This window comes from Aspergillus pseudoviridinutans (genome assembly GCF_018340605.1).
Source record: "Aspergillus pseudoviridinutans IFM 55266 DNA, scaffold_3, whole genome shotgun sequence".
NCBI classification, from domain to species: domain Eukaryota; kingdom Fungi; phylum Ascomycota; class Eurotiomycetes; order Eurotiales; family Aspergillaceae; genus Aspergillus; species Aspergillus pseudoviridinutans.
The window spans coordinates 1753190-1768992 of NW_025091283.1; the positions used below are offsets into that span (position 1 = coordinate 1753190).

General features: G+C 48.5%; 4 protein-coding genes across 4 annotated transcripts; 2 read left to right on the forward strand and 2 right to left on the reverse strand.

Annotated features, from left to right (window-relative positions):
* Nucleotides 1–250: 250 nt before the first annotated feature.
* On the reverse strand, nt 251–1034 carry Asppvi_004341 (TRAPP subunit BET5; the record flags this gene model as incomplete). The annotated part of the gene is made up of 5 exons (XM_043300296.1): nt 251–268; nt 351–439; nt 504–649; nt 721–931; nt 998–1034. The coding sequence occupies 5 exons, from the start codon at nt 1032–1034 to the stop codon at nt 251–253; spliced, it is 501 nt and encodes a 166-aa protein (XP_043156231.1).
* Nucleotides 1035–1560: 526 nt separating this feature from the next.
* Nucleotides 1561–4377, forward strand: Asppvi_004342 (putative calcium/calmodulin dependent protein kinase; the record flags this gene model as incomplete). Its single annotated transcript, XM_043300297.1, has 5 exons — nt 1561–1646; nt 1898–2051; nt 2119–2928; nt 2985–3122; nt 3187–4377. The coding sequence occupies 5 exons, from the start codon at nt 1561–1563 to the stop codon at nt 4375–4377; spliced, it is 2379 nt and encodes a 792-aa protein (XP_043156232.1).
* Nucleotides 4378–5485: 1108 nt separating this feature from the next.
* Asppvi_004343 (putative AT DNA binding protein) lies at nt 5486–6358 on the reverse strand (the record flags this gene model as incomplete). Its single annotated transcript, XM_043300298.1, has 1 exon — nt 5486–6358. One exon carries the CDS (start codon nt 6356–6358, stop codon nt 5486–5488), a length of 873 nt encoding a protein of 290 aa, XP_043156233.1.
* Nucleotides 6359–12378: 6020 nt separating this feature from the next.
* On the forward strand, nt 12379–15728 carry set2 (SET and WW domain protein; the record flags this gene model as incomplete). Its single annotated transcript, XM_043300299.1, has 4 exons — nt 12379–12883; nt 13189–14804; nt 14867–14947; nt 15024–15728. 4 exons carry the CDS (start codon nt 12379–12381, stop codon nt 15726–15728), a joined length of 2907 nt encoding a protein of 968 aa, XP_043156234.1.
* Nucleotides 15729–15803: the final 75 nt, after the last annotated feature.

Sequence of the window (15803 nt, forward strand, 5' to 3'; positions counted from 1 at the left end):
CATTATGCTCGCAAGTTGTGATCTATTCAAGGGGCGTGTTCAATTGCAGAGACGGAGGCGCAAACTCCGACCTGGCATTACACGTAAGCCTGTCAATGCGATCGATGCATGACTAGATATTCCGATCCGTGAGTATGACAACGACAAGTTGATAGCTCTGATCAAGTTCAATGATGGGTAAGGCGTTCCAGCATCATAAAATGGTTAAATATATGGGTTTTTGCCGGTCTATCCATCGGGTGTTCGGTCTCTAGGATAGGACTCGGGTCTATAGATGGGTAAGACAAGGTTTCAAAGAGAATATGGGAGCCTCGCGTCTGTTCAATGACTGAAAGGCTGACGGTACTTACCACAAATTGCTCGAGAGACTCTTCGAACAGTTCATTATTCACACCCAGGCCTCCCGGATGTTCGACAGGTGACAGCGGATTTTTGACCACTAATAATGATAAAATCGTCAGAAATAGCTAGGACAACATTGAGGCTGACCCCGAATCACTTACCATACTCAACGTAGAGATTGATATAAATCTGCTGTAAAGCAACTCGCATGCTCGGGCTCTTGACATCTGTGAGCATGACAAACTTGATATTCGTGGGAGTTTCGTAGTAATGAAGCCTGTACTGGCTGGTGCGATAGGTGACGAAGCTAGGTGTACAGGTATTCGTCAACTACGAGTTCAGACCTCGATAGAAGCAACTCAATAGCTATATTCTCACCTGTCATCCTCGCCTCCTAACTTGCGCACCATGTTTCGAAGGGAAAAAACAGTACCGAAAATGAGCTTCGCGTCGTCGTCGGTCGTCCGCGCAGATTGGCCGAAAACAGAGGGGCCACCATTCTGAGTAGCGACTTCAGAAGTCGGTCGTGACGATTTACCGACTATCGAGGCCGGACGGGGCAGCCATCGCCTCTTATAGATACACTCGGCTGGAAGCGTGCAAAGGGGCAGATCAGCTATTGTGTTTGTTTACAATAGAAAAGGGAGATTATTACCGTGGCGGTCGAAGATATAGAACGAATAGACGACCATTTCACCAGATGAATATCGACAAGACAGCCAGAATGCGACAGAGCAAGAAAATACAGCAGATCTCAAGCCGTGAAAAATTAACTCGACGACGACGGTGATGAGTAACAATAAGAGCGGTTCAATTAGGCTCGTCGAGACAAGAATGCTCGTGGGCGGTGAGAAACCACTTCCCCCCCACTTCTCGAAGTGGTGTCAACTCACTACCCCTTTCGCTCCCTCTTCGCACTTAAATAATATCATCATATTTACTCCGTACTGTGGAACAAGGCAGTCCGATGGGCGATATTTAGCAATTTGGCCACATTTCTTCTCCTTTGTGGTTCTTTAGTTACTCTCGTTGCAGTCCTTTTTTGACCTGTTATCGGAACTTCGACTCTTCCCCGATATTCCCCACATTCGGCTTGGGCATCCAGGTTTATTATCGGTGCAATAATACTCAGCATTTCACCCTTGAAGGAATACAATTCTGCAAGACGTAATTCATTCCCATTCGATTGGCTTCTGAACGCTTTGAGAGATTCATTCGATGGCCGACGAAACTGCTGAACCCAAGCACGATGATATTCTCAACGCTATGAATGAACTTCCCAAGCCCAGACCAAGCCGTTACGCGTGAGTCGAACTATACACCCCTCCCAGCTTCGTCATTCATCCTTAGATGTCACTGCGCTCGATTATCCTGCATATCTCCTCAATTCAATTTGCAAGTGTTCATTGCTGAATGGATCTTGGGATTAGCTCCACGCCTTCCTCTGAAAGCCCGCAGAGGCACTATCGCCGAAATCCGAGAGTCCGACGTCCAGTGAAGGTTATCATCATTCGATCACTTTGTCGCTGCGCGCGATATGACTAATTCATTGGAGGCAGGAAACCCTGAATGCTCGCTCCGAGTATACCACGAGCCAAGATGATGGGACTGCTGAACACAGGATCAATCAATATGTCATAAAGCAGGAGATTGGCAGAGGGTCCTTCGGTGCAGTTCACCTCGCAGTAGATCAATATGGGAATGAATTTGTAAGGCGACTATCCTTCCGATACGTAAGCCGGTTTGCTGTATATGGGATGAATGCTATGCTAACAGAATGTCTTTCCCCAGGCCGTCAAGGAGTTCTCTAAATCACGACTAAGGAAACGCGCCCAATCACATCTTCTCCGCAGACCTCGAGGCCGCAAACGACTATCAGATGGCTTCAATTCTCCTCTACATCGGCATCTGTCGGGGAATGAGGACGAGCACAGCAAGAACCCGCTTTATCTCATTAAGGAAGAGATCGCCATCATGAAGAAGCTGAATCACAACAATCTGGTGTCTTTGATTGAAGTTTTAGATGACCCAACAGAGGACTCCCTATATATGGTGATGGAAATGTGTAAAAAGGGAGTGATCATGAAGGTTGGACTGGAAGAAAGGGCCGACCCTTACAGCGATGAACAGTGTCGCTGCTGGTTCCGCGACTTGATTTTGGGAATTGAATATTTACATGGCCAGGGTATCGTGCATCGAGATATCAAACCAGATAACTGTCTCCTGACGAATGATGACGTTCTCAAGATTGTTGATTTTGGAGTATCCGAGATGTTTGAGAAGGATTCGGATATGTTCACAGCCAAATCGGCTGGCTCGCCTGCCTTTCTTCCGCCGGAGCTATGTGTGGTAAAGCATGGTGATGTCTCGGGAAGAGCAGCAGACATCTGGTCTATGGGTGTTACTCTCTACTGCCTTCGTTATGGGAGGCTGCCATTTGAGAAGCAAAGCATCTTCGAACTCTATGAAGCCATCAAAAACGACCCCGTTGTATGCGAAGAGGAAACGGATGATAACTTCAAAGACTTGATATTACGGATACTGGAGAAGGATCCGAGCAAAAGGATCACAATGAGAGAGTTGCGAGTGAGTTATTTCCTGCTGTATATCTACAGCAACACGTTTCTCATGGAATAGTCCAGGCGCATCCCTGGGTGACAAGAAAGGGTTCCGACCTTCTCTTGCCTGAGGAGGAGAATATTGCGCAGATAGTGGAGCCCCCAACTGAGGAGGAAATGAATAGCGCTATAACAAGGAATGTGGGCCACATTATGGCTGTAGTATGTCTTTGTGCCCTGATGCTACTCTATCTTCCCACGGAATCAACTGACATAAAAGCTACAGATGAAAGCCGCGAAACGTTTCAAACGGCTTCTAGCTCCGGCTAAAGCCGAGCCGGTGATGCAAAGTATACTTGGCCAGGAGTATGAGAGCCATTTCGTGGAGCCGCCGCTCGAGATGGACCCGGGAGAGAGCTTCTCGGCCAGTGATATCCACATGGGTAACAAAAGCCAGAGTGTAACTTCATATAACAGAGAGCCCCAGGAACGTGAGAACGTTCTGAAAGGCTATCATCAAAAGCGCGAAAAATCACCCGAAAATAGTGATTCAGCCAGCAAGTATACTACCCAACAAGACCCTGTGCTAGGCAGCTCAACCAAACATTCTGTGGGCATCGCACCGGAGAGACAAAATTCAGGCTCTATCTCCAGTTACAAACTTCGGACCAACTTGGTCGACGATCTACAGACGACTTTCTTTCCTCAGTCCCCTTCCCCCCAGAAAACGCTGTCACGGGCCAGTTCGGCTACAACAAAGCGCAGCGTCGAGGGGACCAGGGGCCACGCACGGGATCCTTTAGAAGAGGTATTCCCATACCTCTTTATTGGCCCATCCACCTACACTGGGTCGGTTCAGGAAGGAGAGCATGATACCGATATGGAGCGCAACCCCTACCAATCGGAAACCCTATTGTCAGCCGAGCCCCTAGAGACGAGTCTAGCAGGAAATGAGGCTATCCCTATAGTGAGCGAGTCACCAGGTGCTGCTGAATTCGACATTTATGAAACAGCGTATCGACAGGAGATTGCTCGAATCCGTAAACTCACTCTGGCTCGTGAAGGTACTCTTCCCAAAGTGTACTTAACTCGGCGTGTTGAAGATAAACACGAGGTCTTAAGGCTTGTCGAGCACGGATCTCTTGGGACGAACCAGGAAACCGCCGCTTGCGAAGCAGATGCGGTTATTGGTGAGAAGACCACGGCGCCGTCCAGCCCGCGCTCTGGAGTGAGCATGATAAAAACTCAGCTGGATGAGCAGCTCAAGTTAGACGCAAATGGAGCCCTTGCTCGAAACCTGCTGTCTGCACCTGCCACCACGGCAGATCGCGAGCCTGAAATCTCGCCACTCGCTGCCACTGAATCGAATGCTACGAGAGGCTCGTTGACATCGTCACCGAAAAACGCCAAAACCAAGTTGAAGAACCTCTTCGATCGTGTCAGGGGCAATAACAGTCGTGAGAATATCGAAGATTGAGTTGTTGAAGCCGACCACAATTGGCACCGTCGGAAGGTTGTACTTCGATGTGGTGCTCCAGGATATTTCTCTACCCCTATTATTTTCGTTGAGATGAATGATCTATTGCCGGACATATGACCTGTAGCTATCAACCTCTAAGGTATGCACAGAATCTTCACATAAATAGTGTTACCAGTTTAGTCTCTGAAAAGTATACAAACGCTCAAAAGGACATGGTTCGACATAAGACATGTGAATATGCCTAGGATGTTGACATTAGTTATTAATACATACAAGGGCATCAGACCCATCCGGGTGAGCACGTAAGACCTCCCACGAAAGAGAAAAGGGGGAATGAAAAATAGATAACACAAAGAATGGAGGATGAGGAAAAGGAGGAACGATGATGAAAGGCAATAAACAACATGAGAGATGGGGGTAATATGCAGCCGTAGTCGTAAACCAATTGATCGTAAACGTTGAGTTTTGAATGCAAAGACATGGGAGAGGCTATAGGGGGAAACAAGATATGCAATAATGATCGCAGACGTTGTCGTAGGAACTTGGCGCGTTCAACATGGCCACGTACAAATAGGACGGATTTCGAATGAAACGAAGTATGTTCAAGGCTGAGGCTGAGGCTTGGCCTATCTTGCTTCTGCCGCGTGAGACTGTGAGTATCGTGCTGCGCATATTCATTCGTCGGAGTTGGATAAGTCAGAGAACATCTGTCAGAGAAAGTGATGGGACTGTGTGTTGCTTCCGCTGCTCGACGCGCGGACGTATCAACTTGGTGGTTTGAGGAAGATTGCCGATCGTGAGCAATCGGAATTCGTCGAAAAAGAAAACAACACACGGACTGGTAAAGAAAAAAGCGAAGATTGCATCAAATATGCCGTTAGTCGTAGCTCTCTTCGCAAGTCGTCTTCTTCAACTGGTTCGTGATGAGTGAGAACCAATGCTATCTATCGCTCAAAACTGAAGAGTTTGTATCGTTCATCGTGAGCCACCATGGCTTTTAAAGGAAAGAGGGTGCATAAATGGTTACAACAAGAAAAGGGAGAAAGGTACGAAAGAGAAAGAGAGAGACAAGACCTTCCTGCACTTCTTCTTTAGCCAGATGATGTCACTCGGGTCTTCTTTCGGCTGAAGTGGCAGCAGGTACTTCAGGAGTAGACAATGAGGACCTTTCTGGCCGTCTGCTCACAGGATCGGTCAGGATATGTCGACTGCTGTCTCCAAAGGAGAACCTTTCCGACGGTCGAGGCTCAAATGGTCGCTCCCCGGGATCTATTCGCGCGACCGGCTCTGCGTGGCTCAGTTGCAGCGGTTGGGGTGAAGGTAGAGTCTGCCGTGGGTCGGTCAGTCTTGGAAGCTCTCTCAGTGTCGGTACCGGGTCACGAGTCGGTACCCCTCTTGCTCGTCCGTCGTCGATGGGTGCCATGAGCGCGACTGCCCTCCCAGGCGGCGGTGCATAGCGCAGCTCCTGGTTCTGGACTTCCACTGGCCGGATACTCGCTTGAGGTGTTAACGAAGTTTTTGAAGACATCACTCCCAGTGGGCTGGCTGGTGTTGAAGGAGCTTTCAGCCTATGAGATCCCGACCTACGGGGAGGAGGGTATGCTTCGCCTCGCGCCTCCGCAGCCGCTTTGCGTCGCTCCGCTTCGGCTTTGCTTGGCCGGCCTCGTTTCCGGGGCGGTTCGCCTTTGGTTGTAATACTTTCCAAACTCGGGGAAAGGAGCGCAGAAGCGCTGCTCTCGCTACTGTAAGAGGCCGTGCTGGCAGCTGGCCGGGGCTGGATAGCGCGTGGGGCAAGAGGCGGTTTGTCCAAGAGGAAAAGCGGCCGCTTTCGCATGTGACTGCCCTCGGATGGAACTGCTGGCGGTGCAGACAACTCATGACGGGGCGGTGGAAATGATACCACGCCCTGATTGACAGGGAGAGAGATCTGTGGCTGGGGCGGCGGCGGCTGCTGCTGCTGCTGCTGCTCTTGGCACATATTGTGAAAAGCGAATTGACAGGAATTCAGGGAACGGCCTGGACCAGAGTAGATTAGCAGAAGCCAGGCCGAACTATCCACTCTGATCTTGACGAAACCTCGATTCAGTGCAAATACGACATGTTACGTACGCACCCGAAAGACGAAAACAACATGAGAGAAGTAGAGGGCCGGCATATCTGTACCTGTTGGAAGAGGAATATCCGTCCAGCTTGGGATGATATGGAAATCTTTTATCATTTTGACCAGATGGCTGGAAGGGACTCCTGCCTTCTTGAGAATCTCAGTAAGTAGAGCGTACTGGAAACATAGTCAGTATAACAGAATGTGACAACATTGGAAACCCCATGGAGGGTCTTGATGAATGCTTGATGATGGAAGGAGTGTTGTCTTACCCTCTCCTCTTCGGTCCATGGCCTTTCCGATATATTCGACATATCCCATTGATCATGGAAGCGACTCTAGCTGGCTTCCTTCCCTCCCAATCCGTCAACAAACGAAGCCAGGATAATGTTCACTTCAGTGCAAGTGGAGCCCAACCTAAAAAACGGCGCGATGCGCGACTACGGGTTCAACGGTTTCGAGAGAAACAGCAAACCGAACACGAAAAAGCAAAAAAGAAGTAAGAGAGATACCAACAGGAAACCAATCTAGAAGATGACAGAAGTAAAACAACCACAAAGCCTCCCAAGCGGAACAATGCGTCTATAGGGGCGTAAGTACAAAGAAGCACGTGGATTTTCCAGAACCAAATCAGGAGCTAGGCTAAGAGGGTAGCGAATGCCGACAAAGGAAACTGCAGAAAGCGATGAAGATCAAGAATAGCGGAGGATGGACATAGGTCGGTACTTCGAATAGAAGGCATGAAGTTCGGGCTCGCATCCGCAGATAGATTGGACAGATCTCGATATATGAGGCGACGGCTGAAAGACGCAAGGAGCAAAGGATATTCGAGGGATCCTCGACACAAAGGCAGAGTGGCAAATTGGGATGCTAGATATATCGCCAGTCGCAGCGAGAATGGTCCAATTCGCTGGATTTGGGGAAGAAATTATGGAAAACGAACGTCAAGAAATAAAAGAAGGACGATCGATAATGACAGCAACGACCGCGACAGCGACAACAAAACAATGGGTTTGAACCGTGCTGTGGCCACCAGATAGGAGATGTCAAGAGGACCTATCGTCGTCGACGATCGACTGGATATCTGGAACAAAACAGTCTCAATGATGCATGTCGTACCAAGGACGAGTAGTTTCAATCAGAGAATAACGAAATATGACAGGGAAAAGTAAAAGAATGGGAAAAAGGGGGGGATGGGACGAAAGAAAGTCAATCAGATAGCAGGAAGCAGACAAAAATAAATCAGTCTGATTTATTTCTGCCCCGGGAATATTTTCTGACCAAACGGACTTTTCATTCGGGACAGCGCAGAAAGACAGTGCAGATGCACCAGCATGCGGCCGGTTAGCAGTAAGGAAAGCTGCAGGGACTCTTTTCTCTCTTAGTTTTCCTGCGCTTGTCCTCTGAAAAGCGGCGGGATGGAGCCACAGTAGGTAGATAGATAGTGACCAAGAGAACTTTCCGGACCAGCGAAATTAAAGCATATCTAATGTTTGCGGGACCAGCCAGCCTGGGGTGGATAGAATTGAACCATACTCTACCTAGAAGAGCATAGTGTTTCAGAAACGACTGTTTCAGATGATTCCAAGCGTCTAAACTGTCGCAAGAGCGGAGAGGACGACGCCATGGGATACATGAATGTGCAGCGCACCAGACGTGGCCCCTCTGCTTCCTGCTCCGAATGAGACTAGGATTATCACGGGAAAGGGACGTATAAAGTCATCCACTCTTTGAACGCACAGCGATCAAAGGGCGACAAGAACCTGGACGGTTTAGGAAGAGAGCAGGGGTAGAAACGGCCAGCCAGACCCGCAATGAAGGCGCGATGCAACAGCAGCCTCAGCCTACTGCTGTACTCCCGCACCACGGCGCGGCAAAGTAAAAGGAAAAGAACGATACACAAAAGGCAGTAGAAGGGAAACGGAAGCAATACAATTTGACTAAGAAAAAGAAGGAGAACTGGCATGAGAAAAAAGAATCATGTCAAATAGAAAGAAAACTGGAGGGAAAGCTCAACCGTCCCACTTTTAGCCAGACAGGTGCCATGACTTGGAGCAAAGGATTCTAGTAAGAGAGCAGCGCGTTCCAGCCATGAGTATCATGGACGCTAGACAATGATTGATAGGTGGACATTGCGCCCCAGGACATTGGGTCAACGGACTAGAATCGATAGGTTGTTCAGGACTGGAAGCTTGAGGAGCGAGGTTCGGGGGCTAGTTCCCAGCTTGCAGGAAGTAGCGCGGTCGATCCATCCCGAAAGACAGCACCCCATCGCCCCGTAACAGTATGTTGTGCTCCGTCGAGCGCTCCATGATAATCTAGTAGCTGTAACGGAACCTGGCCAAGAAAGCAAACAATGTATGCGCTGTGTATCGATTCAATTGAGGATTGCGGTATCTCCAAGCCATTATGGCATACTGGAAACAAACCACCTAGAAACCAGCATACCAGGCAACGAACGGAGTGAATTTAGGTCAGGATGGTGAAATCGACGCTCGAAGCAGAAGTGGGGTAGATCCTCTTGACTGGAGTAGTAATTCGGGAGGTTGGGACGGATACGAAAGATGGATATTGATGGCGTACTGCAAGAATCGACCCGACATTTGAGCACAGCAATCCATCGGAACCTGTAATCGATCAGAAGAGTGAGATTCAATACAATGGCCCACATTGGTTACTGTGTTAGCAAGCTTAGGAGCATGCATAAAATGTAGAGTGTGAAATTATCACAAATAATCATAATAAATAGCAGAATAAGCGGGCAAATGAGAATGAAAGAAAAGCACCAATACTAAGGTACCTATGAGACGAGGAAAAGAATTCCCAATAAAGGAACAAGGTCAAGGAGACACAATGACTCAGGCCTTGGTCGAACGCTGTCATATCGAGTGAAATTTGATGCCACTGCATTCCTTCCATTGATCTTTGTACATTGTAAGTGTGCTGCATCGTTGTCGTAAGAGACTCTGTAGCATGATCAACCCGGCCAATTTGGCTCCGTTTCTTTGTTTAATGGAAATTCTACTACTTCTTAAGAGATTGAAGCTCCGAGTAAAGCATGTATCGTGTTTGTTCTTGGACACGACGAAAATCGAGTGGACAAATTAGAAAGGACGTATCGTATTACTTGCATCTTAGCAAGCATGGAACTGATCGCATTGGATCGATAACAGGATAGTTTTATGCACAAGAATCAGCGGCGTGCAGGAGAGGCAACGCCCCGCCGGTTTGAATCAACCGGCAGAGTGTAGTTCAACATGGCAGTTTCGGGCATTCTGCATGGACCACTTGTCAATGGATGACCTCCTTTTTCCGATTCGCCATCGATTGTGGAAGTATAACCTTCATGAAAGCAGTTCTTCCATGATCTGTGTGACTTGGCGTAGTCGGTCTTTTTAACACAAACGGTAGGAATACTTTGAGATCAAGCTGAGAGACTATTCAAGGAGGTGGTCAAGTTTCAGTCGCGCAGCCACGAGATCTTGGGCAGGTAGTATAGACAGGCGTGGACGTACCTCGTAAGAAACAGGTAAAATAAGATAAATTACTGTAGGTAAGGTAGGTACTTACCTTGAGGTACCTAAATACAAGTACCACTACCAAAACATCAATCTTACCTTGATGCATTGAAGATCTTCAGGTTCTCACCATTAATATCCTACTATAGTTGGCATTGGCACTCTACTACGTCGCTAACATATACGGATTAGTCTAAGCATTCATCTCATGACCTCACAAACAAGAATGGCGCCGTCTATGGCTCATTTCTTCTTCAAAATAGGTAGTTTGCCATTCATGTCGATGGCTACTGTACTACCAGGCGGGGTGTTCGGCCATGGGCTACCTCTCCTTGGTAAACATGTACATTCATTACCCAGGTAACATTATTACAGCTTGCTGACGGATGGAAGGCCAGTATTATCCTTCCCTTGCGAAACCTCCCCTCAGTAGTACCTACTTGGTACTAGGAGTGATCGTTATTCCTCCTCTTCTACCACAATCACTACTTCACCGTTCCCTTGTCCATCTAAGGTTCGAGCACTTCTCGTCAATTTTGTTCTTGGGGAGCTTCTAACTCTCTATGAATAAGAATTTAGAATTCGGATCACAGAAATCGGGAAATGACTGGCTCTTAAGACGCCGAAAGCTCTCATGTCCAACTGGCATGTTTCGAGACGACCGCAGCTCATGTGCAGCCACACTCTCCAATTCCTTTTGTATCCAGCTGAAACAACTTGCTCTCCTCGCTCATGCATAGCTCATGATTTTTTGTTTTTTATTTTTCCCCTTCGCCACATATTTTATGGCTGAATCGCTCTTCTGATTTAAAAATTGAGTACTACTTCAGCTCTATGACGGTTTGACCTCCGCTGCAGGTTTTCGTTCCCACTTAGTCCGCTCCAAATACCCATGCATAATTGAAAGTGCGACAACAGTGTCCAATCACTACCCGCCTCAAATCGCACCACTTTGAATGAATCGCTTAAGAGGAAGAACAGTTCAGGAACACGGGTCGCGACTATCTTGTCAGAGTTCATTGAATGTTTCACGCGCATAGTTTGCTCGTTTCCCATCGTACTTGATACTGACCCGGCCGAGCAAGTTCTGCAGAAGCCGAGGGAGTCCAAAGATGGGAGGGGATTTTCGGTTAAGGGACCAGGATGTACAATCCCCACTATGAACATCCAGCAGTGTTGCTCTGCAGTCTCTGCAATCCTACGCGTTAGACGAACAATGAGAGATGAGAGGATTGCATCCTTGACAGCGCCTGGCAAACTTCCTCTTCCGCATTACTCCAGCGCTGCGTCAGGATACTCGTTGAAAATTGCTTCATGTCCCATTTCACGTTCCCCCCGTTCGATCATCCCATGGCCTGTCGCCGCAAACATACCTCATGTCCATCTCACCAGTGGTAATCCCAGTGACAGAAGCGAGCACGAGAAAGAAATTATGTCTATATCAGAGAGAGCTGGCACACGTCGCAGTCATTACTTACGCAGGTTATTGTGTGCAGATCGGCCGGTTGCCGTCGGACTTGCCCATCCATTGAGAACTTACTTTGCCAGACATTTGAGAGGCGACGGGGCGCTAACAGACCAGAAGACATAAGCCTTGGAGGATGAGGATTGGAATGATCAAGAAAACGACAGGAACACGAGCGTGATTGGGGATTGATAGCAGATGCCTATAATGGGAATACCCGCGCTGATTTCGAAGCAGCCATCAGCACAAGCAACGTCTCATCCCACTATTTGTACCCGAATGGGAAGGAATTCTACTCGGAATTAGCCATCTGTTCCCATCTGCCATTGAAGGGCTGGTCCACTGATGAACTCATATCGACTATCCCTTCGCTTCCATTTCGCGTTGGACCGGGCGGTGAGAACATCAACTGGTTCCAACCTCTTTGCTGCTTCCTTTTTATCCTGCCTTCGCCTTTGCGGCTTCGAGACAGCAGTTATTATTCAAACTTGTCAGGAACAATAGAAACATATCAAGTTGAAGAATGGAAATTCTCTGTCATCTTCATCCCCAGTAGCTGTCTCAGTCGACCTTGAATAGAAGAACAGACCATACATGACAATAGAGTAATCCCTTGATTCTCTTTTTTTTGTCACAATTTATTTTTTCCCTTTCTGGTTTTCGCCATTTCTTCCTGTTCTTGGCAACCGCGGAAAACATGGATAGCTTTTGATTGATTGCTCGATTTGACTCGACGTGAGATTATTTTCCTGAAGCCTTTCTTCACTTTTGCCTTCATTTTCTCCTTCCCTCCCCCATCTCCGGTTCTCAACTCAACAACACCTCAACCCACACTTCGCCTATCAATATTTATAGGAAACACCCGTGTTCCGCTCGCTGGCTCCTAAAGATTGCGCTCTTCGGTCCGTGTCGTCATGTCCTCTCATGACAACGCGGACTCACCCTCATCGTCTGTTGCAAATGCGGTGACCGCGATGAAGATTGAGCAGCATGACGATGCCGCAGAGATGCTCCTCTCCAACGGCGGAGACGCCGTTTTGAAACATGATCCCAACGGGTTACAAGACCACACAGTCACAACCAAAGATAACCCTGAGATGGATGATCTGGCTTCATCCGCTATCAAATCGCGGACTTCATCTCTAACTCCAATTAAATCCGAAAATGGAGATTCCACAGCCAAGGAAGAGAAAGTCGGGGGCGATATCACTGTCAAGATGGAACCCGGCCAGCCTCCCAAGTTATCGCGCAGCTCTTCGCAGAAGGTCGTTGTGCAACCCCCTCAGCTGTTTCTGCATTTGCCGGACAGCACGGAGGAGGCACAATCGACTTTTGAGGTGATGGAAACTTGTACCTATGCCAATAAATACATGGGTTATACTGAGCATGCCATGGAATGCGATTGTGCTGAGGAATGGGGTAAGTTATGCTTTTTTCTCTATATCCTTTTCTTCAGTATCTTATGGTTATTGCTCTTCACTACGATTTTCACTTGTCGGGTGGTCCCCCTCCTTTTTCTCCGACGCGCGTTTCTGGGTCCCTTGCCAAATGAATAGGGGGTAAGGAAAAAAAGAAAAAAAAAAAAAAAAAAACATGAAAATGAGAAAGAGACCAAAAGCCGGGCGAACAAAATGAAAAAAGTGTCCTTCACTGCATAATTTTTTAACCCCTTCTATTCCGCACAAGTCCGTGTTCGCCAGGACCCCTCTAACTTGTTTGAGCAGAGCCGTCGTCGTCCAGGAATCTGGCATGTGGAGAAGATTCTGATTGTATCAATCGCGCTACCAAAATTGAGTGCGTGGGTGACTGCAGCTGCGGTGCTGAATGCCAGAATCAACGATTCCAGCGCAAAGAGTATGCAAATGTCGCGGTCATCAAGACACAAAAGAAAGGGTTCGGTCTTCGTGCCGAGACCGATTTGCGACCGCACCAATTCATCTTCGAGTATGTCGGCGAAGTGATCAATGAGGCTCAATTCCGACGACGCATGAGACAGTACGATGAAGAAGGGATCAAGCACTTTTATTTCATGTCCCTCAGTAGAGGAGAATTTGTCGATGCGACGAAGAAGGGCAACCTGGGTCGTTTCTGCAACCACTCATGTAATCCGAACTGCTACGTCGATAAATGGGTTGTGGGTGAGAAATTGCGCATGGKAATCTTTGCCGAAAGGGCTATTCAAGCCGGCGAAGAACTCGTTTTCAATTATAACGTCGATCGTTATGGCGCGGATCCTCAACCATGCTACTGTGGCGAACCGAATTGCACTGGCTTTATTGGAGGAAAGACTCAGACCGATCGGGCTACCAAACTATCGAATGCCACCATTGAAGCTTTGGGTATCGAAGATGCTGATAGCTGGGACACTGCTGTTGCGAAGCGGCCACGAAAGAAGAAGATGGGCGAGGATGATGAAGAGTATGTTGACAGCGTACAGCCTAAGTCTCTAGATGAGAACGGCGTCACCAAGGTCATGGCGGCCCTCATGCAATGCAAAGAAAAATGGATTGCTGTCAAGTTGCTGAGGCGGATCGAGCGCTGCGACGATGAACGAGTCCGCCATCGTGTGGTGAAGATGCATGGCTACCAGATCCTGAATTCCCAACTCACTTTATGGAAGGAGGACTTCAATGTTGTGTTGCAGATCCTCGATATCCTGGACAAGTTTCCACGTCTTACACGGAACAAGATTATTGATTCAAAGATCGAATCCACCGTCCAGCCGCTGACAAGTTGTGGAGATGAGCGAGTCGAGCAGAAGGCTGCAGCACTTTTGCAGCACTGGGCGACTCTGGAGGTTGGATACCGTATCCCTCGCATGAAGCGAGATCCGAATATAGTCGCTTCAGTCAGCCAGTTTGGGCGGAGAGAACACAGTAATGACGAGCAGAAACGATCTCGATCTCGTTCGCGATCGAGATCCCGGTCGTTGGATGCTCCTCGAGGGCCAGCGAATCCAGGTCGGAAGAGCAATGGCCCCAGGAATTCCCAGCATCACGGTGCCCGTCAATTCCGCCGCCAATTCAATCCTCTGCCTCCGGGATGGTTCGCAGCCGAATCACACGGCAGGACATATTATTACTGCGCCCGTGGGGATGTCACCTGGACTCGGCCGATTCATGCCGCGCCTGAGGCTGACGTCCCAGGCCACCAGGCGAAGAATAAAGCCCTACAAGGTATCATCGATGGTATCTTGAATGCTAAGGAGAACACGCCGAAGGAGAAGACCATCACACCTGGCACGCCGCAAGCTTCTAGAGAAACGGCGAGTCTCAGTGAAGGGCAGGAGAAGTGGAGAAATTACAGTGAAGAGAAACAGAAGAAACTGTATGAGAACACGGTAAGGTCACCGCCAAGAGCAGCTGCCGTCATCCTTGAGTACAGATGGCCTGACTTATGCAGCTTTTCCCTCATATCAAATATGTGGTGGACAAATTTAAACACAAGCTTCCGAAAGAGGATCTGAAGCGCTATGCCAAGGATGTGAGTCAGCCCATCGAGCCATTCAATATGCCAGACATAGTACTTGCGCTAATCCGCGCTTCTTTCCTTTCATTAGGTCGCCAAGAAGCTTGTCAACTCCGATTTCAAAAACAATCGCGTGGAAGATCCAACGAAGATTAGCGAAAAGCAACAAAAGAAAGTTAAGGCATTCTGCAAGGAATTCTTTGACAAGGCTGTCGCGAAGCACCGTGCTTACGAGCAGAGAAAGGCCGAGAAGCAGGCAAAGGCAGGTGACTCGAAAGCCGAAGAAATGGCCAATGGCCACAACACCGTTGAAGATATCGACGTGAAACTCTCTGATGGCGAAGCAGAGAAGTTTGAAGAGAACGATACCTTCATGGACAGCGATCCGCAAGGTTTCCTCAAGCGCAAGAGGGAAGACGAAGTGGATGTTGGTGAAGGAATTGCTGAAGAAGCGATGAAGAGGCAGAAGTCATCAACACCCGTACCTCCTCCCCCACCGCCACCGCCTCCTCTAGGTGATGAAGACCAACCCACGCCAAATGGCAACGGCGAATATTACTTCCAGACTGAGAATGGCGATTCATCGCTGCATGGCCCGGAGACTGCGCCAACCCCTCCTCCCCCGCCACCCTTGTCAACGGAGCACAGTGATAACGATGAATCGGGCCCATCTCAGGGTATGAGCAATCATCCGTTGGAACAGGAACCTTTCCCTGCCCCTTTGCCAGGAGAGGAGTACGACGCCGACTCAGGAAATCTTCCCCCAAATCGAATCGGTATCGAAGGCCAAGTATAACCGGATACCGTCGGCTTGCATTCAGGGCCTCTTTTCTTGCCTCAGCCCAGGATTAGGCCCGAGTGGTGTTACATG